The sequence below is a fragment of the Bactrocera latifrons genome, unplaced genomic scaffold (genome assembly GCF_001853355.1).
Source record: "Bactrocera latifrons isolate USDA-ARS-PBARC rearing strain unplaced genomic scaffold, ASM185335v1 scaffold_356, whole genome shotgun sequence".
Lineage (NCBI taxonomy): Eukaryota > Metazoa > Arthropoda > Insecta > Diptera > Tephritidae > Bactrocera > Bactrocera latifrons.
In genome coordinates this window covers 81,685-103,080 of record NW_017536997.1, presented here as the reverse complement: position 1 = coordinate 103,080, position 21,396 = coordinate 81,685, and the positions used below count along the sequence as shown (strand labels likewise).

The window sequence follows — 21,396 nt, the reverse complement described above, 5'->3', positions numbered from 1 at the left end:
TTAATACACCGTTCACGCACAACCAACGATAGTCGAGAAAAATTACTATATTTAGTTAGTAAACTCAAAACAAGATTAAATTTAAGAATAATTACTAAGCCTAAACGAAAATTTAATTCCTCGGTTAAATAAATTATAATAACTAAGGTTTCGAAAAATTACTAACCAGTTTATAAAAATCAAAAACTGTATAGCAAATTGTGTTATCTGCATTTTAAATAATAACGCCGTGGAACATTTTTGGGATTATTGTCTAGGAGGTGAGAAATTCCAAGTCAGGGTGATGGTACTAGGTCAGTATAGTAAAACCCTCAAACGGTTTGGCGTTCGTATGTGTCAGTTCTGTTTTCCGACCTTATGACCCCGTTTTTCCTTATCTTGATGTTTTTTCGCTTAGTGGTAACATTTTGGCAAAAACCAGAAAACAAAAAAAAAAAAAACAAAAAAAAACCGGCTTGTTGGGAAAGCATCGTTCTAACAGCTACGATGTTTCTGTCGCAAGGATGTTAAGAGCATTCTCGGAAATTTTGTTTTTTTTTTTTTGTTGGGTCATAAGGTCATAAAAAACAACATACGAACGCCAAACCCTTTGAGGGTTTTACTATACTGACCTAGTACCATCACCCTGACTTGGAATTTCTCACCCCCCAGATTAACTGTTGTACTGTGGACAAACATACTGACACTTAAAATGCAAAAACTTCACAGGGAGTGCTAAATTCAAAAAGTCCTGTTTACTTTGAAATACACCTTGTAGAATGACTTAAAGCTTTATTTTGGCCACCACTTTCTAACTTTTGCCAATTGTATTACATAAAACTTATTAAATAGATCTATGGGTACATTAATCAAATTAATCAAATGGTATAAGAATGAGATTTTTAACTTGCGAGGTTAGAAATATAGTTAGTAAACACAACCGTTTCACTAGTTTCACCAACTCGTTCGTAATTTCTTAAAAGTTCAAAAATTACAAAAAAAAAATTCAAATAAAGAAGGTCACCTAGATCAGGCGAGCACATAAAATTTAACTCAGGAGCCATACAACAACCACATGACAATAACGACACTTTGACTAATTTAGTTCTTAGCTATGGCCGTTTTTAAAAGAAACACGTACCAAGTTTCATCAAAATATCTCAGTTTTTACTCAAATTATCGCTTGCACTCGTCTCGTCATTCTGATCATTTATATACGTATACATATATATAATATGTACAACCCTACAAAGAACAACCGTTAGAACAACAATGAGACTATGTGCAACATTTTTCGAGAGTATAAACAAGTCACTCATGTGCAGTACATCTGTATGTACATATTTAAAAATATTATATACTATATTTAAGTTCATCCAAGCTATCGCACCCAAAAACATTCACTCGTAGTTGCCTTCCATATGCACAAAGTAATTGTTATATTCGGCCACAACAACAGACAGACTAAACTTAATATACTAACGCTCTTTACCAACCTGCTCAAATAATTCGTTAGCATTTCATGCAAATTGTTGAAAACAAAAAATATTATTGAAATTAATTATTCAAAGATATTAATCTAAACTAATTTTAGTTGTAATTTCATATGACATGAATTTTTATATCAGTTCTGTGTTCAGGACTATAGCACTTTTCAAGTAGGTCTCGATGATAAGAAACTCTTTTAAGCTGGGTTCAATAACATGAATCCGAAACAGAATGCAATATACATATATACATACATATGTGTGCATAATATTTAATAGTAATATGTGTTCATAATATAATAGTTACCCAGCAGGACACGTTTGTAGTAAGTTAATAGGCAAATACGAGTTCGTAAGACGGAAAATTGTATTCTAAAGTAATAAGAAGTATATGTATATGTACCTTAAATATTTACCGCCAATGTTAATTGTAGCTGTCGGATGAATTGTGGATCATTTTTAATTGGGAGGTACCACTTAGTGGAGGTGCTGTGCAATCTTTTATACCGATACAATTGGAAAGTAGTTGAGTAGTTGCTGGAATAGTGGATTTGACGTAAAACAAAGTGGTGCAACACCCATTTTTTACCATATAACATTAATTTTTTCCGTACCATCTCTAATCGATAATACAAATAGTAAATTCCATCAAAATATTTAAATTTTTACTCAAGTTAACGCTTATTTTGTAATAACTCTATACCTATCTCGATTACTTTTAGTTGTTACAAACAACAGTTAGTTGAACAATTTATTATAATTTATGCAACATATTGCGAGAGCATAAAAATATGTAGTATGTTACATTTAAATAAAGGCTCGTTAAAATTCCGCGTTTATTATACTTTATTCTATTTGTTCAAAATGATGCCTTAATGACTTCTGTCAAAGAATATTAAAAATGGAATATACTCAAATAGCTTTAGGTTTAATTATAAAAATCTAAAATTTTACATTGTGAGTTGTATTGTTGGGTTTGATACACTGTTCAACAGTTATATTCATTCGTTTAACTAATCAATATGTCCCGATTTGTACCTTGTGTCATTGTTTCGGAGGACTTCACAGCACTGGTATTTATGTGGAAAAAATTATAGTTGGCTGACTAATTGTAGAAACAGAACAAAGTTGATTGTTCGATTTGATGTTCTTTTACAAATGTAAAATCTGTTTTGAAAAAATATTTTTTTGCTTTAGAGTTCGAGATGTCAAGTTTTGCAGGATACTTTACATTTAATTTTTCAACACTGTTCAAACCGCAATGACACTATAAGATATAACTGAATATTTTAAATTTATAAAAAAATCGAATCTAAAGAAAGATGTGGGTTCATATTCGTATTTATTACTTCAAAATAAATATTACTTCCTTTTTCACCTTATCTACGAACTGAACAATTCTGTTGTGGGTTGGAAACATACATACGCATTTATAAAAATAAGAATGAATACTTGCACAGCTACATATATATAGTTCATACACACTTCATTCAAACATTTGTATATGTGTGCACAAAATTGAGCTGCGTTATCAGCTCGCTAAACTTTGGGCTTAATCTTAATCCAGTGTCATGTCTTTAGTCAGTTGTCGTTCGAATCTTAGCAGTTACTAAGCACGGTTCAAATAAGGCGAACAACTTTAAATTCTTAGTGACCTTATATACGTATTTGGTTGATATAATAACATAGAATTATCTGCATAAATAATATCTCACGTATAACTTAATAATGTTTAAAAGTCTTCAGTAGGAAGAGGATTATTTATTAGTGAACTTCAATAGTATTCCAAACTACTAAACCGATATCTGCAAAAAGCTCTATTTACTTGTGTGTATTTATATTTTGCTAAAGTTAAAGTATGTAAGTAAAACTTAACTAAAAATTATGTAAACATATTTTAAAAGCTGATAAGTAAAATCAGGAATCAGTTATATAAGGTTACGTCGTTAGTACAAAAAGAAAAGATGTCAAAAAAATTCTTTTTTATCAATAATGTCAAAAACAACTGTTTTGCTCTGGCTTGATGATTCGATAATATATTTTTCAATAATTTCAGCCAACAACTATGTGGTTTTGAGTGACAACTGAATACGAATAGATTACGAAAAGACCAAAATCATCAAAGAGAAAATGAGAAATTTAGAGAAAGACATAAAAGCAGATAATTTGACAGTAACGATTAAAAATATTTCCTTACGATGAAGCACGTTTTCTACCAACCAAACATTATATAAATATAATTCAATTATGAAAATATATAATAACATAAGAGAGTGACGCTCTTTACGAACTCTCCCTTAAAAAAAAAGTATAAAAAGTATATAAACAAACATAATAACCCATTTTCTTCGTTCCGATAAATAAAAAACCGTCTTCACTAAAAAAGGATTAATATGCTATTTATATATAAGTGAGAAATATTCTGGAATAATATTTTCAGTACCGATCAAATTTTTCTACATTTTATTTTAAACCTTCACAAAAATACGAAAATACAACAAAACTCAATAAAATCTTTAGTGTTTTGTTTTCTAATTTATTTTTAAACAAATGTTTTAGTTTTGCTTATTTATGTATTTTTAGTACTCTATTTTTAATGACGCTTTTATTACGTTTTAAATAAAACTGTCCGGGATTCGGTTCCACTCGTGTAATAAACATTACCATAGCTCGTCCCTGTTCACGGTATTGGCCGATTCTTTTATAACTGATACCAAACACTTGTATATGTATATCAACTTGTATCAATATGTCACACTTTTTATCCGGGATCCAATTCATCTATTTTGATAAAAGATACATAACTTCATATCTTCACCACTAATTACAGTAGTTAAATATAATGTTAGGTAAACAATATTATTTTACGCTGTGAATATGAGTTTTTATAATTAAAATATTTTGAGAAAACTGAAAGTGCCTCATATTTTCATAATAACATAATACTGTTGGACAAATTCGTTTTCTCTAGTGCTAATGCTAGAAAAGTCCCTATGTTTCTGGAAATTTGTGGATTTCCTTCCATAATAATTGGGCCGGCTCAGCGACCAAGAATGATTAAGACAATTTCAATACGTTGTGCTGATGTCCACCGTATTTAAGTGGTTCTGTATTTTTTGAATTTATGGTTGTTGAAATCCGATGTAAAAACGACTCTTTCTTATAGCGTTGTAGCAGCATTTCTGTAATTCAAAATCAGCTTTCAACTATTGGCTATTGACTTCAATTCATATGGCATCCAATATCCTTGAGTCTACTTTTAAACATTTTGAAATGGCTGAGAAATACTTCCAACTCCCAATATTCAAACATTTGTCAGTTAGAGTATGTTCACCATAAACTTCCACCAAATACGATGACTTCCGACATAGGTTTCTACATATTAAAGGAAAGAAGAACAACTTTACTCAAAAACACTTTTTCACGCACAGCACACAAGCTAAAAAACGAAAAGCGGATATTCTCTTGACCTTCCTAAAAAAACTGATGAAACCATATTAAAACTCCTTATCCCAATAAAATAGTTCGGGTCAATAATCAGGAACAATTTATTGCAAAATCGGAAGAAAAAAACAATTTTACCATTAAATTTTCAAAAAATAATGGGATATACAAGGTAAACCCTTTCTCCATAGAAGACTCAAGATGCATATAAAAAGCACTTTTGGGTAGGAATATCTTGGTACAGCTTTGAAAATAAGCAAACACGCCCAATTAAAATTTTTGATTTCGATTACTAATGACTTAAAAGAACAAGGATTAAATGCGCTGAGAGCTGTCAATCAGCTACAATGGACAACGAAAACGGTCCTCAACATATTTTTGGTAACGTTCGATCCCATGGAGAACATGAAAAAGATTTACGAAACCAAAACTATATCAAATTTAATTGTTTCCATTGAATCGGTAAAACTGCCTAAGACACAATGCAAACATTGCTAGTCATTTGGCCACGCTATTGTGGCAAACAACCAAGATGCGTTAAGTGCGCCGATAAGCATAAGACATCTGAATGTTCAAAACCAGAGAAACAGCAGCCTAACGGTGTACCTGTGGCGAAGCACATCAAGCCAAATATCGGGGGTGCCTTGTTGCCGAAGAATTATAAAAAACAATTGGCCACAAAAATAGTCATGGTCTAGCCCAAAAGGTAGAAAATCCTGTAGACTTCAGAACAAAAAACAATTGACCTCATCAACAAGTTAGTAAACTTATAGCTGAAACATCAAGAATCTACTCTTGCTAACGTTTACAATATCGTTGAACAATATCGGAGATGCATTTTATGCCACAAGCCTATTTTAAAATTAAAAACTATAAAACTTTCCATACAATTCATCCTAGCAATTGCAACCGGAAGTGCAATATTGACTAAAAATACGATTAAACATTTTGAGGAAGAGAAACTTGCATTCAAGTTATTACTGTGACTATTTACGGAGTTAAAAGTCCACTCTCCAATTTTTTTATTGCATTTATTTTATTTAAATAAAAAACGAACTTATTTAAACTAGATATTAAACTTAATTAATATCTTAAAAATATAATTACTATGTAATATACATATAATCAAATTACAATGAAATATTATGATGAACGACATAGTGACATCAAACATGCCCTTTCCAGTCACCTATCAAACGTGTTACATACATTTTTTCAATATAATTAAATAATATTTCCTAACTACCTAAAATATTATTTTAATCATATTTCCACCATAAGCTGACTAAATTTCTATATTTATATACTTTATAATTTCAGGCAGATAATAGATGATCAAGAAAGTCATGAAATCCTCGGTAATGATGAAACCGTTAAAGAACATTTAACAAACTGTAATAACAGTCAAACGAGATCTCTAAGTAGGAAAAGTTCTTTAAATGTAAGTAGAAACTCTAGTAAAGAAAATGTAGTGCAAAAACAACATTTAGTCACTACCGTTTTTGAACTAACTGGAATACAAGAAAAGGAAGGGTCCAAAGAATTCGGAACGTTAATACGTAAGTTCTTAACATTGAGTAAATTTATATAAACTTCGTAAATTTAATATTCAGTATATTAATTATTTGTGTTTCTTTCCTTAGTTTTAGGAGTAATGTTGTTACTTTTCATAATAAGTATCACAGGATTTTTTATCATGTGGTTTACAGAATATTATAACGACACGATGCTTTCGGTAATGGTTACTAAAAATATTTTTGCAAAAACTTTAACGCATTTTTTTAATTTCAGCAAATAATTTTAAAAAATGATTCCGAAAGCACAAAAAATTGGATGAATCCAAATCCTAAATATGACACTCTACTAAAAGTACACATATTCAACTACACAAATATTGACAAATATTTCGCTGGAATTGACGATAAAATTAAAGTTGAGGACATTGGTCCACTAACATATAAGGAACATACAACAAAAGTAAACGTTTCGTTTAATAACAATTACACTGTAACATTTAGGGTAAGTTGCATATAATATATTTTATTAACACTTTCCGAGATTTAAAATGCCTTTCGCAAAAACTAAATAAATTAAGTTTAGTTGAAATGCATTAAATTTAAAAATTATTTTGATGACACTTCATACTTGTTCTACGTTTTATTATTAACTAGTATAACTAGTTTTAAAAGTTATAGTTTTTAATCGTGTAAAATGTTATAATAAATCTCATGAAAAAAATATTTTGCAATTCTAAAATATGTTTACGCGGGTCGCAAATATCTGCATAGAAATGTATGCAAGCTCACACATAAACATACGCCGTCGCGTCAGACCTTCGACAAATTGGTTTTTTGACAAAACGTGAAGTCCGCGACAACGGATATTTCGTATGAAACAATGGGTGTATAAATTTACAAATAAAGTTGTATGTAGGCAAATTTACTAACATTATGCGTATTTCAAATTTATTTTCGTGCACATAAAAGTACATATGTGAGTATATGTACTTTATACGTATGGTTTTTTTTAAATTTGTTGTAGCAATTTTGTTGTGCATTGTACATGTAGCGTATGTGAACCTGTGCGACGGCATGATCATTTCAGATGCTATCAAAACTTCTAATACCCAAAGCAAATAAATACATATCTTATATATAAAAATGAACCGCAAAATATGTTGCTAAGCGCATAACTCAATAACTCCTGGACTAATTTGGCCAAAATGAATGTTTGTTTGTTAGTAACGCTAAGAGAACGGCTGCACCAATCTTGATGAAATTTTCGGAAATTGTTCGTTGTGGAAGGTTTAAAAATAAAAAGTCATGAGGAAAAATCGGAAAATTGGACAATTCCAAAAAGGAAATTTTTCCCATACCATTTTTCTCAATTTCTGTTTGTTTTGTTTATCAATACTTTGGTTTGTAAATTATTTGAATCGTTCAATCTTGGTAGCTTGCTTTTTTATTCCTTCTATTCAAAAGAAAATTGTTAAAAATTATTCAGACTTTATGTGTGTTTCATACAAAGTGATCAATTACGGATTGAAATTTGTTACGAAACCACGAAGAGGTCGCGCTAATATCGGTTGGCGTTTTTTTTTTTTTGCCAGCAACGTATGACAGCCCAAGCCAGAGAATGTATAAACATAGAGAAGGTGCAAATTGAATTCTGTATGATGTTCGATTGGACGGCTATCAGAACTTATAAGATTGTGATACGGAATTTCACCATTCTCGCTGCTATTTAGCAGAATTGAGCACGTCCTCAGGCTCACACGACTGAATCATGGGAGGATGAATAAAGAGAAATACTTTGAAGAAAAAAATACAAAGTCACACAAAGAATGTAAAGAATCACATATGCAAGTTAAAGATAGCCTCCGCATAGAAACCTTACCATAACTGTAAATGAAATTGAATCTTTGCATTTTGCAAGTAGGTACACTTTAAAATCTTAATTAACGTTTTTGATTATTTAAGAATTCAATATGCTTTTTCCGTTCTCAATCCAATAATCCATTGTGATCAAAACAATATGGTTCGCCCTCACAAGATGGCATAACAATAACAATCGTAAAGAAAACAGAACGCTTAACGTTCTGCTGGAATTTGCTGTCACAGCTAATATTGTAATTAACTCTTTGTTCTAGATTCAATCAAGCTGATGCTTACACTTCAGCTTTAGCTTTAACTTTAAGTAAATAAGTCAAAAATGTATTTACAAATATTAGTAAATCAGAAATAAAGATTTGATTTGTATCTGGCAATCCACAGGAACCACACGTGTTCTTATTTTATCCGCGCGTTCGCTAATATAAAACATATATTTTTTTTTAAATTCCCTCGTTGCGGGAATTAATTTGCATGCTTATATTGTATTATATTATATGAAGCATTGTCGCTTATGCGTGGTTATTTTTTATTATACGAAAAATTATAAAAAATTTAATTTGTTTTAAAAAATCGGGAAAAATTCGATAAAAATAATTTTAATTTTATTTCTCTTTAATTTAATTTTTTTAATTTTAAAATAAATTAATATTTCAAACAAATTATATTTATTTCCACTCTTACGAAGTGAAGGAGTGCCAAATGAACTTCATTTCTTTAAAGAAAGTTGATGACCTTCACGAAATAGGCATATTCGCATTATTTCGTTACCATTTCCATATTTGTAGCAATAGAATTTCTATTGCATACATATGTATACATATATTATTTCTTTGGCACATTTGTCTGTATGTTTACGAAAGCAAATGCGAGATAAATACATATGTACATACATTCATAATAACAAGTGCCGCACGAATCTTTCGCATCTCCGTTGTCACGGTCAACCAATGGCCGAAGCTCTCGTATTGTCAAGGAGTCATCACAACGTTATGTTGTTGGTAGAAAATCCGAGCTGTACCGAAAGAAACTAACAAACAATCGGCGATTATTACCTCTTTCCTTGCTGCTCGAACGGCTTCGCCATCAAGCTGGCGTTTATATGTATGTTTTTGTATGTTTTGTTTTGTATGTACATATCGACGCTGATTTTTGCGAGCCACGGAAAAATATTTTAGAATTGACAAATATTGTAAATCGACAACAGCTATGTTGCCACTTTTCTCACTTAGAAGAAAACACCAGAAAGATGTTCAATTTATGATTTTTAGCTTTTGCCATCGTCGCGAAAAGGCGCTTGTAGACAAAGGCATGCTCGGGGAGATGTTACGGCGTCTGTTTTTATGAATRAAGCGAGGTCGCTTGTGGAATTTGCGCCTGCGTTTATGAATGAAATCGTTTTTGTTGTAAAATTTACTACAATTGGGCTTCGCCAATTCGGCTGCCATATTGACTTGGCATATGCTATTTAAGATAGTTGTTGTTTTTTGTAGAACAACGTTTCAATTTTTTCAATGTATACAAATATATGTACATATAAGTATAAACTAATGTACATATATGAACATGTAGATCAATGCGCGCACATGTAATATATTGATAAGCGATAAAGTCATTACTAGAATTTCTGAATGAATTTCTCGCTGTTAAAAGTGGAATATCGAAGAACTTATTTTCCTTCAATATTCCCTGATTGCGCATACATGCTATGGCATCATATACCGTACCTACATTATTTCTCTTCATATTCTCTGTTTGAATATGTGGAGAACTGTTAAAAATAGTAACATTTCACAGCGTGAATTCTGTAGTTGTGAGGTGAAATTCCGTATCACAATTTTATAAATTGTTCGACATCGAACCTGCACCTTCTCTATGTTTATACATTCTCTGCCAGAGTTAGCCTTTTAAGTAACCGCCCCACAAGACCACAGTATATACAGTAGATAACCTTTTCGTGGTAGCTTTATGAGGGGTGAATAGTGGTAGTAAATACTTAGCAAATTTATTGTATTAAATAACAAAAACTATAAATATTGTTGCTTAATATAAAAGGAAATTCTTTATTAATGACATATATTTACTAATAGTTGATTTAGACGCCATAGTGTGTCATGTTATTCTTTATGCACTGAGTTCTTATTAATAAAATGCAGCCCTGTTTTTAGATTTCTCGGTGGTGAGTTTTCTTCTGAATATTTTGTTTACAATTGACAGACAGAAAACATAAAACGGTTTGTATTCGGAAGTTTTTGAAATATTACTACTAATAATTTTAATGTAGAAAGAAGAAGATAGAAAATATTTAAACATTTGAAGCTGGATTTTCTACATCGTTCTAATTCTCATCCGTATACTATTTACGATAAAACGGATAGAAACGATACAATATTTATTTCTTTATAAGTATCTGAAATTGCATATAAATGTATACATATAATTATTTTCGGATTATTTAATTTATTAGCATATGTATTTCTCAAGTACTTTTTATTCCAACGAAATAAAACGATTTTTATTAACATACCACACTTATTTGGTTTTAATAATAAACTTTATTATTAACACTAATATGTATTTCAAACTCAATTTCCATTTGATGTTTTCTTATAACGGCTAACGCATTGTCAATTTGTATATTTCAAACGACAAATTACCACCCATGATTGCATCCTACTGCATCCAAAAATTTAGAAATATTAAATTATTTAAAAATTGCACAAAAAAAAACAAAAAACAACTGAGTTAACATTAAACAACAAGTAATATCCCAATACAATTGAACAGATATGCAAAGTAATTCCATATAATCACTTAAATGACGTTAACACTTGCGTTATTTAATATCTTTTAAAGCGTTGGTCATCAAAATTTAAAATGTATATGTAGCTTAACTGCTAACACAACACCTTGATTACCATGAAAGTAGTAGAAAAAGTGTTACACAACACCATAAGATTTTCTAGAGTTGAGTATATGTATGCAAACAAAGCAAAGGTTTATTACTGGATATACTGAGCACAATGGCAGAACATTTAGCATTTAATTTAGAGGAGTGAATGTCGAAGTTGACGACACATGGATCGTACCATATTGGCCACTTTTCTAATTCACATTCAAAACTTATTTCAATGTTGAGTTGCAGTTTGGTGAAATCGATCAAATACGTTTGCAAGTACGTCACCAAAGAAAGGAACATTGCGATTATTGGCCTTGAACGAGATGAGATCAGCAAGTATCAAAGGGGTCAATAAGTGAACTGCTATAAAGCGCTTTGTAGGATTTTCACTCTTACCATTAATGAAAGTTTTCCGACTGCTGTCGTTGATCAGCGCCCCAAAGCATAAGTGCATTTTGCATTTAATCCTTGGTTCCAATTGGTTCGGGTGGATAGGGACACCCTAGTCACCTTGGTCGGGTTCGAGGCCCATCTAAAACCTCTGCCGTACTTTGGGTCCGGCATGCGGCCGCAGTGTGTGAATGGTACAGTGTGTGCAACTTTTTGAGAAGCAAGCCACATGACATGATAATCACTGGAAACAGATGGACAATGCGATAGCTACTTCGCATGCCACTGAAGTTCGCATACTTTTCACGAAGATCATTTCAGCATATCAGCCTTCAAATTCGCGTCAGTTATGGAATATCGAATACAAAAGGACAACCATTTCTGTTTAAACGTATTCGATTTCCAGAGAAAATTGCATTTGAGATGAGAATCAAAACTACACAAGGATAGTCGCTAGAAGAGCGTGGCATAAATCTGGAAATGCTATGTTTTTCACTCGGCCAGATATACGTGGCCTGTGCACTAGTTAGAAAACCATCTTCTTTGTACATTTACGGACCAGAAAAGAAACCAATAAGTTTGTTAATCAAGCTGCGGTACATAAAAAAAAGGATAGAAAAGTATAGAAATGTGTGAAATGTAAATTTATTCAAAGCTCTAACAAGTCTAACGTTATTTTACCAAACGAAGCAAATAAATCGACCTATTTACTTGTTTTTTGCGCACAAAATTTCTCGAACAAAATATTTACATTTCAGTCAAATGAAAAGTTTCAGAATGGCAGAACGAAGTTCTTTACATCACCGTTTTGATATATCGCTGCAAATTAACATTGTTGATAGAAAGCAATTCTTTAGCTTTATTTAATGTTCAGTAACTACTGCCCGGCCTTATTAAGCACGTATTCAATGAAGAGGTCAGAACAGATAGCTTCTTTAATAATATTCCTCAAAAAGAAAATTATTATTTATTGGTTTTGATTAATTAATGCAGAATAATTTATCTGGAAATATGTATAAATTCTTTTTGCGCAATTATGAGTTATCAATGAAAATTAATGATTGTGCATATGCGCTATTACATGTATAATAAAACTAGAGGAGATATATTAATATTCAATCTACTCCATATTATTTAGCTTTGCTTTTAAAAAGATAAGAGTTCAAAAACACGAGCCATATTACTTATATATTGAAATAGTTAATTAAAGCAATATTTCGAAACTAAAAGCTATTCTGATTAATTCACCTATTTATATAAACACAAATATAGAAATTAAAAAACCCTAAATTTCACATAAAATAGAGTTTCTTCCCATCTAATTAATTATGTACAATATAGATATATGTAGATGATTCCATTAAAATATATAACTAAATTCAATTCACTGAAAGACGTTAAGCTAAAACTTATAAAGTGCCACAAATTAAGCTGCAAAACGTAATTGGGTACAACAGAACTGCCGTAGGGAGTGGTGTCTTTGGTTTAAAAGCAAAAAAACGTCGATTCCCCGCCCTCTAATATGTTTATTCTACACATCTTACCCTAGAACTTAACCCCTCGAACGATATTACCGAAAATGGTTCAAGACAAATCTTTTGGCACCTCCTCACACAGTACGAAACGGTTGATGATAGAGATGATAATTTCGAGTTCGTAGATGTGCGTAATGGGACTAACCGTAAACGTATAAAGTGCCATAACTAACCACTAAATTAAGATATAAAGCTGTAACATGGTACAGAGGATCGCAGTAGCAAGGGCTCCTGAGAGCAAAAAATTTTGAAAGAGTGGGCGGACCCCGCCTTCTAACAATGAACATATCTCCTAAGCTACTTAAGCTTCATCAACGAAATGTGCTACCACAAATCTTATAAGAACTTCTACCGACAGTGTGAAAATGGATGAAATCGGAGGATAGCTCCGCTCACTCCCCATATAACGGTAGTGTTAAGAACTCCTGAAAGCGTGACAAATCAATAACTAAATAATCTAGACATTAAATTTTACCACCGAACGAGTTATGGGAAGCGGAGTGAAAATTGGACGATGGGCATAGAACTCGACCCACTGATAACGGCAACATTTAGTACGTGGCATTTTTCTTACATTTTTATGTCACATTTTGAAAATGGAAGAAATCGGGCAACAACCACACCTACTTCCCATATAGTACAATTCTAAATTGCACTTGATCCGTTCAGTTTCCAGTACACAAATATAGAAACAAATAATATAACTTGATAAACTATGTATGATAACTATCCTTAGTGTGAGCCACTTTATGACCCAAAATTTTTTAAATCCAATAAAAACTGTTCAAGCCCCTAGGTACCGAATATTTAGACTACGGTACCTATAGTTGACTTTTGATTGAAAATTTCGGTCAATGTCCGATATATACTTGTATAACTGAAATTAAGACATAATCCTTCTCTTATAATGGTATGTCTGTATGTCAAAAATTAGTTGAATCGGACCAATACTTCCCGTAGTCCCTATATACTTAATGTAAATATTTTCGAATTTCCAGGTGACTTTATTCCGAATCATAACAGTGTGTCTTTTTACCTAAAATAGGCAAATTTTAGCGAAAACTTGGCCTAGCCCCTATATAACTAATATCAGAATTTTCGATTATCTAGCTGACATTACTCTATATGATTGGTTTTACACGTTAAAGTATTTCCCTGGCTTTGTTTCTAACAAGTTTCAAGTTTATGAAATATTCGGTGGCACCCGAACATAGCCTTCCTTATTTGTATTTTTCTGATAATAGTGTATCACGGTTCAATATTTCGCCTAGTCCATACACCAAATTGCGGGCGTTTCTTTAGACGTATGGTTTTCAATGAGCCAATACCTTTTTCGGATATGGTCTTTTTGACAGCTGTTACTTAATTTATTTGGTCCGCCATTTCACAGTGAACAGACTTACTCCGGAACAATGTTTTCAAATCGACACATCGCGAGCTGCGTCCAATACAGACATAATGGGACAGCAGAGTCAATAATTCGCGCAACTATGGATCGCTTTCGCACCACGTTTTCTGCAATGAGCAAAAAGTTTCATCAGCAACGCTATATAGTGCGCACCGAAGACGTTGTTGCTGGTGCGGAACAGAGTATCGAATAAGATTCGAATGATTCTATCCGCTATCGGGCGCAATAACATCCAGTTTATGGAAGATTTAGTGGAAGGATCTTGGATCTTATAAAATTCAACTCATGCAAAAATTGAACATGGCCACCAATTGCGATTTGTACAACAAAAAAAAAAAAATTATCTACCTATGTAGTTAACTTTAGGATGAACGGTTAGTGTGACATACTGTAACGAAGCTGTTTGCTGCCCCTGCTTCTTACAAGAATAAATTGCTGAGGTATACTCGCCGTGTCCAGGGTTCGTTACAATCAATTTGTAAATACTGGGGCTCTTCTGCGAATCGTACTTTATTTATCTCCTGCGTTTTACTGTCGTCGCCCGAGGACAATACCGTTTCCCGCTCTGCTGTGCTCCTGGGTGCTAGACGACTTGCTGTCCTATACCACGACAATCACCGGCGCTCGCGTGGGATTCAATGACGGTGTCCTGGCGGTGTTGACGCTCCTCCGCTACGGCGACTGCGCCCGGCTATCTCTGCCGGCGCTCCTGTATGCTTTGATGACGATATCCTGGCGTATACGTTGACGCTCGCGKGYTACGACGACTACGCCTGGCTACTTCTGCCGGCGCTCGTGTAGACTTCAATGACGCTGTCCACGTTACACTCGCGTGTTACTCTAGTGATGTCCTGTTCGACCACCTTTGCCGCGTAAAGATACCGAATCACGGAAGACTGCGTCAGCGATCGCGATGTTAAAGGTTGAGTTGGTCAGAGGATAAACTCACTACCAAGTTCACCCTTAACAGATGGCGTTTACAAATCAGAGTACCAAGACTAGTTAGAGGATAAAGTCACTGCGTAATCTGATGCTGAACGTGTATACGCTGTCACAGTCCCGTGCTGACTCCCTGATCATCGGCCATCTAACTCCCCACCAAGCCTGTGCTGCGTGCTAACWCATTCGCAACATGTTGCGTTGGGATGGCGTGTGTTGCTGGGATGGCGTATGGTGCTGGCAGTGGCGTAGTTTTACCGCTGCGTATGCATGCTTTTTGTTGTTTCGTCTGCTTGTCTGATTTCTTCGTCTCCGTGATTATCCCGTTGTATTGCTTGCGTGACGTGTTTTTACTGCATTCGTGTTGTTTCAGCTTCTTGTGTTTATAGAAGTGGCGTGGTTTTCCCGTTGTGTTGTGAACAATATGGTGGGCCTTTATGGGTTGTATGGACTAAATTCTGCATAGATATTTAGTTCTCAAACTTTGCATTCCGTGCAAAATTCAATGAATTTCATTGCTAATTTACAATAGTTATTAGAGAAGGAAAAAAAATTTACTTTACAAAGATTTCTTCTTGCGCTTTAGCAGGCGTGTGTCTGGTGTAGTAGGAATCACGTTGCTTACGGCTCCTGATGACATGGTGCGGGAGGCCGTAGTTTGGTGAGCATCGGACGGTTTCAGCACTACCTGGTGACCTCCGCAGGATACTATAGCTCCCRTGCTCCCCAGTGTATCCAATCCGAGTATGACGTCATCAATCGCTCCGGGCATCACGTATAACACTGCCTTTAGCGATGTCTGTCCGAGTTGAATGTTGGTTTCCACGGCATCGAAAATCTTGCTGGTGATGCCATCGGCCATCTGTATATAGCTACGGTCACCTTCTTACCATTCCCGGTTGCGTCCATACGTTCTGCAACTCGTGGTGATATGAAACTTTTCGAGGCGCCAGTGTCAATGATGGCTTCCACCGGTTCTCCGCCAAGCGTGATTAGGGCGTATAGCCGGCCGCGCTCCTGATGCATAATTACTGGTCTTTGGCGAAACCCTTGGCCTTTTCCTGTTGCTGATGACAACACTCTTTCGTTAGCACGTCCGCTCGGTGACACTCCTTGCGAAATAACTTCCTGGGATTACGACATCTCCTAGCATGGTGTCCTTCATGGCCACATCGCGGCAATAAATTCCTCCGTTCACATATATTTTTGGTATAATTTCAATCTGGCCGTTCCAGTCATTCCAATTGCAAAACGTCAAAACCTACTCAATCCAGTCAACTGTCAAAGTTTGGTAGGTTTTGACGTTTAGCAATTGGTCTCTCACTTACTAGGACAAGAAATTTTTCCGCAGGAAATTTTCTTGATAATTTCTTAAGCGTTTATTATATGAAGTTTTTACATTTCTAGAGAGCTGAATACTAAGTTTTAATAAGATTATTTACTTTACTTTTTTCAGCGAAATTTTCTAAATTCGTATATCGTAATATTCTTGAGGAAGTGAATTAATTTGATTTGTTGTACTATAATTTCTAAATAAGAAATCTTGGAATAAATTCCAATCGGCATTGGTTGATTCCATGTAAAAAAGCTTCATTGTACTCTATTTGGAAGATGCATATTGGCAGCTGATTTGTTTAGGAAAGTTAGAATATGAAAGCTCGGGATAAAAAGATCTGTTGTTATTAAATTACTAAATTTGCTACTACAGCGAGGATGGGGGGTGTTACTCGGTGTAGTCGTGGCGATGACTGATTGTTTTAATTATGTGTATATGGACGTATATAAGATGCGATCAAAAGTAAACATTATTTTAAAAAATAAACAGGACAAATGGTTTTTTCGGAAATATCTATTAATTTTATTCAAAATAGCCTCCTCCTGCTTCAATGCAGCTTTTTGCACGGTCCGAAAGCATGTCGAACGAGTGTGGTCGCTAGTATGTCGGTCATTTGCATTTTTCCGAAAAGAAAGAAGTCTCACCGTACTATATCAAGTGAATACGGGGAGTGGTTAATTGTTAAAATGTGATTTTTGGTCAAATAATCGTCCTTCGAATGTTGGATTCTGAGCAATTTGTCTTCGTCAGTCAACTTGTGCGGAGCAAACCGTGCACACACTTTTCGTAAGCCCAAACGTTCGGTCAAAATGCAATAAATCGATGTTTTGGATATGTTTAATTCCATTTTCATGAATTTCAATGATGATTTCGGCTGATTTTTCATGAATTCACGCACAGTTTCGATGAAATTTCCGGTGATCACGGATTTTGATTGGCACACATGTTGATCGTCATTTATGTCCTCACGATTACTTTGAAAACTTTGAAATCACTTGTGCACTCTATTACGGGATAGGCAAACATCGCCATAAACTTGTTTAATCAGTTGTTTTGGCAAAAGTTTTACCAATTTTAAAACAAAATTTAATGTTGGCTTTTTGTTCATAGCTCATTTTCGCACCGATATCACAAACACACTGACACTTCAAACGCAATAACTTCACTTCCAATCAATGAAATGTCATGAAATTCTCACTGGACAATCGATAAAGATAATAGATTCTAACTCACCAATCGACATATATATGGCGCTACCAGGTTACGCTAGATTCAAAAAGTCCTTTTTACTTTGAGAAACACCTTGTAATGTGATTGTTTTGAAGAACATATTGTGCAAAACTTGGTCTATGTATGAGGGAAGGTTGCGGATTCAGGAGTGCTGATAATAAAGAGTAAATCGCCGTTCTAACCTCTAATAAATGTGCTGACAACTGCATCCCTTTATGAGTTATGCATTCTCATTAGATCATGACAAACGTCGCCGAATATTTTGTGTCTCACCGTGAGTAAAATAGGAAAGTATTTCTTGAGCCCATCGTACGTTTTGACAATTCTATTTACAGTCTTTCTCAGAGATCTATCTGTTTTGGTCATTTTGAGAACTCCCAAAGACATTTTACCATATCTAAAATTTTATTTAATTTGTTTGTATTGTGCGCATTTAGCGCCACATTGTGACTGTGTGTTTACAAATCTTGCTAAAATTTGGTGTACTCATTTTCTCTAATACATCTTTTATAGTATTTATTAATATGGGATTAGAGGTAGGACGGTTTTCGAAATGAAAGGTATGTCCGCTTTCATTTGAAAGAAATAATAACAAATAATAATTAAAACAAAGTTAAAATATTATTCCAAATCTCGTAAAAATTAGCTATCTTCATTAAACATTTATTTCAATTTTTCAAATTTCTATTTTATGTATATTTACTTTATATTCTTTAGATATAATTTTCCTAAATTTTTCTTGCAATTGATTGTATACGTTTTACTTTCCAACTTAAGGGGGGAGCCTGATTTAAAAGCTTCAAAAAATCGATTTTTTTTTTGCTTAAATCTCTTTAAAAATAATCTAAGAATATGTCCTCAAAGTTTTAGATGAGAATTTGAAATATTTTCGAAGCTAGAAGGAAAAGATTGAGTGAGCGCCTGGCAGATATATAAGCACTTGGGCAGAAAGCGAAAACTTTGACACGCGATTTCTCGGTTTCTCATTTTTACGAATTTTTTTAATTGGCGGGCAGGATAGAAAAAAACTAAACGTCGTAAAGAATTGGGGCAAATTTTATTATCTTTGGTATTAAATTATCTCAATATCAAAAATTTCGTATCCAAAAAAATTTGTGAATAATGCTTAAATATATAACTATAAACCCTAGAAAATTTGCCTTAATCAATTATTTCTTTCCTTTTCAAAAAAATCGTGAAAAATCGATTATTTGAAGCCTCTAAACTAGGCTCCCCTCTTTATTCAAAATTTAAGTAACATTCAGTAACACATTAAACATTTTTTATCTCTTAATTTCACAAATATTTTTGTACAATTTCGTTATAGTATCTTAATTTAGTAAAACTTACTTTTGCTCGTGATTTTTTTCCTGGAAGTGTTTTACAAACAATTAAAAGGAAAATGCAGTAAATATTTGAAGTAAAAAATTTGATGAATCACTGATGCGCTCGTTGTAATTTAAGATAAACTTAATTGCTAAGCAGGGGAACATTAAAATACAGTCAAATATAGAATGAAAAATTTGTTTATATGTATTTTTAAACTTTAACACTGGTATTAATATATGCACCTTGCTATTATATTTTTTATTTCTTATTTGTGACATCTAGGATCATAGAACTTACCAGTTTCTACCCGAAAAATCTAACTGTGAAGAACGCGAAATATTTGTGCTTCCTAACGTGCCCCTAATAAGTGCTTCTACTAAAATTGAAAAAATTAATATTTTCAAGAAAATTATGGCCATAAAAATAATTAATGCATATGACGAGGGTGCATTTAAGACTCTTACGGCACATGAATTTTTGTGGGGATACCGTGATCGAATTGTATCATTGGATATTGGAACCGGGTCATCTCACTTCGGCTTATTAATGAATGTAAGTACATCTAACTACAGTAATTTCAATATTTATGCAACATATAAATTGTGAACACTTATATTGTTTATAGTCTGTCGACCAAACTTATTATTTTGTAAATCCACTATCCTTCGGATAGTTGCACTTTAAAGAGTTGCGACTTAAAAACAATCATTTAAATTTAACCATATTTTCTGGAATAGTGCACTGAGGTTTCTTAGAATTAGAATTACCTTTATCTTCCTTCTAAAAAAATAATCCACTTATATGTTAATTGTAGTATAAAATGCTATCTTTTACTTAAGTACGAAGTCATGTGAAAATGTTATTTAGAAATTTAAGAAATATTTCACAGAGCCACACACGTGTTTAAAAAATTTACAAAGTTTAATTTTTTACACTGAAAAAAAAAGAAAAATCATAAAAAATTATATTAAATTAGACCCTAGTGAAGTGACCCAACGAAACAACAACTTTTCCCATAAAAGTTAATCATCTGATACATCTCTTAAAAAACACTTGCCACGGAGTATGTAACACCCAGAAGGGAAGTCGGAAACCATAGGTAGCTAGGTAGTGTGGCGGTCTAACGACACCTTCCGCAGGCTCACTAAGAGATTAAAGTCCCCTTACTTCATTCTCTCCACTCTGAACCACCTCGTGCTTCTACGGAGTTCATCCGTATGAAAAGTTTTACCTGTGTAAGCTCCGAAACGTCGTTAAGAAACCTTCGACCAACAGATGGGATTTTACTTATACAAATCGATTCAAATAGAAGATGTTTTATTTTTTATCTTTATCTACCTCTTGAAAATTTCTACAATAGTCATTATATGGTGTTCTTAATCTGCTGGAATATCTGATATTTAGACAGTGACCTATTAGCAATTTTTCAAGAGTTCTTATATCATTCGTTTTTAATTTTAACAGTTGACAGGTTCGTCCCATGTTCCATTCATGCCACTTTTGCCTGTTTGTTGAGAGATATCACTATGACTTGGAACCCATTGCAGGTTTATCGTCAAATAGGATAGATGTTTATTCCTAAGTCCGTGTCCATCTCGATCGTTTTCCCACTTGTTTCTGGAAGGGAAGGCGATATTATGAATCGAATTTAAATTAAATTTTAAAATAATTCGAAAATCCGTGGTATTGGGTAGAAGCGGTATCATAGAATATCTCTTGTTACTTTCGACTAATAAGGATAATTCTCTCAGCCTTGAGCTGTCAGTTGTTTACGGAACAAGTCTGTTGGCAATGACGGTTAGTACCTGACTTGGCGTTGTTCTAAGAGCTCCAGTAATGCATATACAAGCTGTTCTTTGTGTACCTTCCATTCATCTTACCACATATTTCTTTTCCGTTAATGGCCACCTTAGGAATATATCGTAAATCATAACCTTACAACTCTTGTACGAAGACAATGAGTAACCCGAACCTTTAATCCCTATTTGAGCTCCTCCATCTTATACAGATGTTAAGTGATTTAGCTGCTTT

The 21,396-nt window shown here is 33.4% G+C and overlaps 1 protein-coding gene across 2 annotated transcripts in view; it reads left to right on the top strand.

Moving 5' to 3' along the window:
- The first annotated feature begins 3,063 nt into the window (after nt 1-3,063).
- LOC108971722 (lysosome membrane protein 2) overlaps nt 3,064-21,396 on the top strand; it is a 43,121-nt gene continuing 24,788 nt past the window's right edge. For both annotated transcript variants that reach the window (XM_018937972.1, XM_018937973.1), the window contains exons 1-5: nt 3,064-3,326; nt 6,231-6,469; nt 6,554-6,645; nt 6,702-6,929; nt 19,648-19,917. In XM_018937972.1, the coding sequence (XP_018793517.1) occupies nt 3,325-3,326; nt 6,231-6,469; nt 6,554-6,645; nt 6,702-6,929; nt 19,648-19,917 (831 nt within the window). In that variant the 5' untranslated portion in view covers nt 3,064-3,324. The remainder of the gene's footprint in view (nt 3,327-6,230; nt 6,470-6,553; nt 6,646-6,701; nt 6,930-19,647; nt 19,918-21,396) is intronic.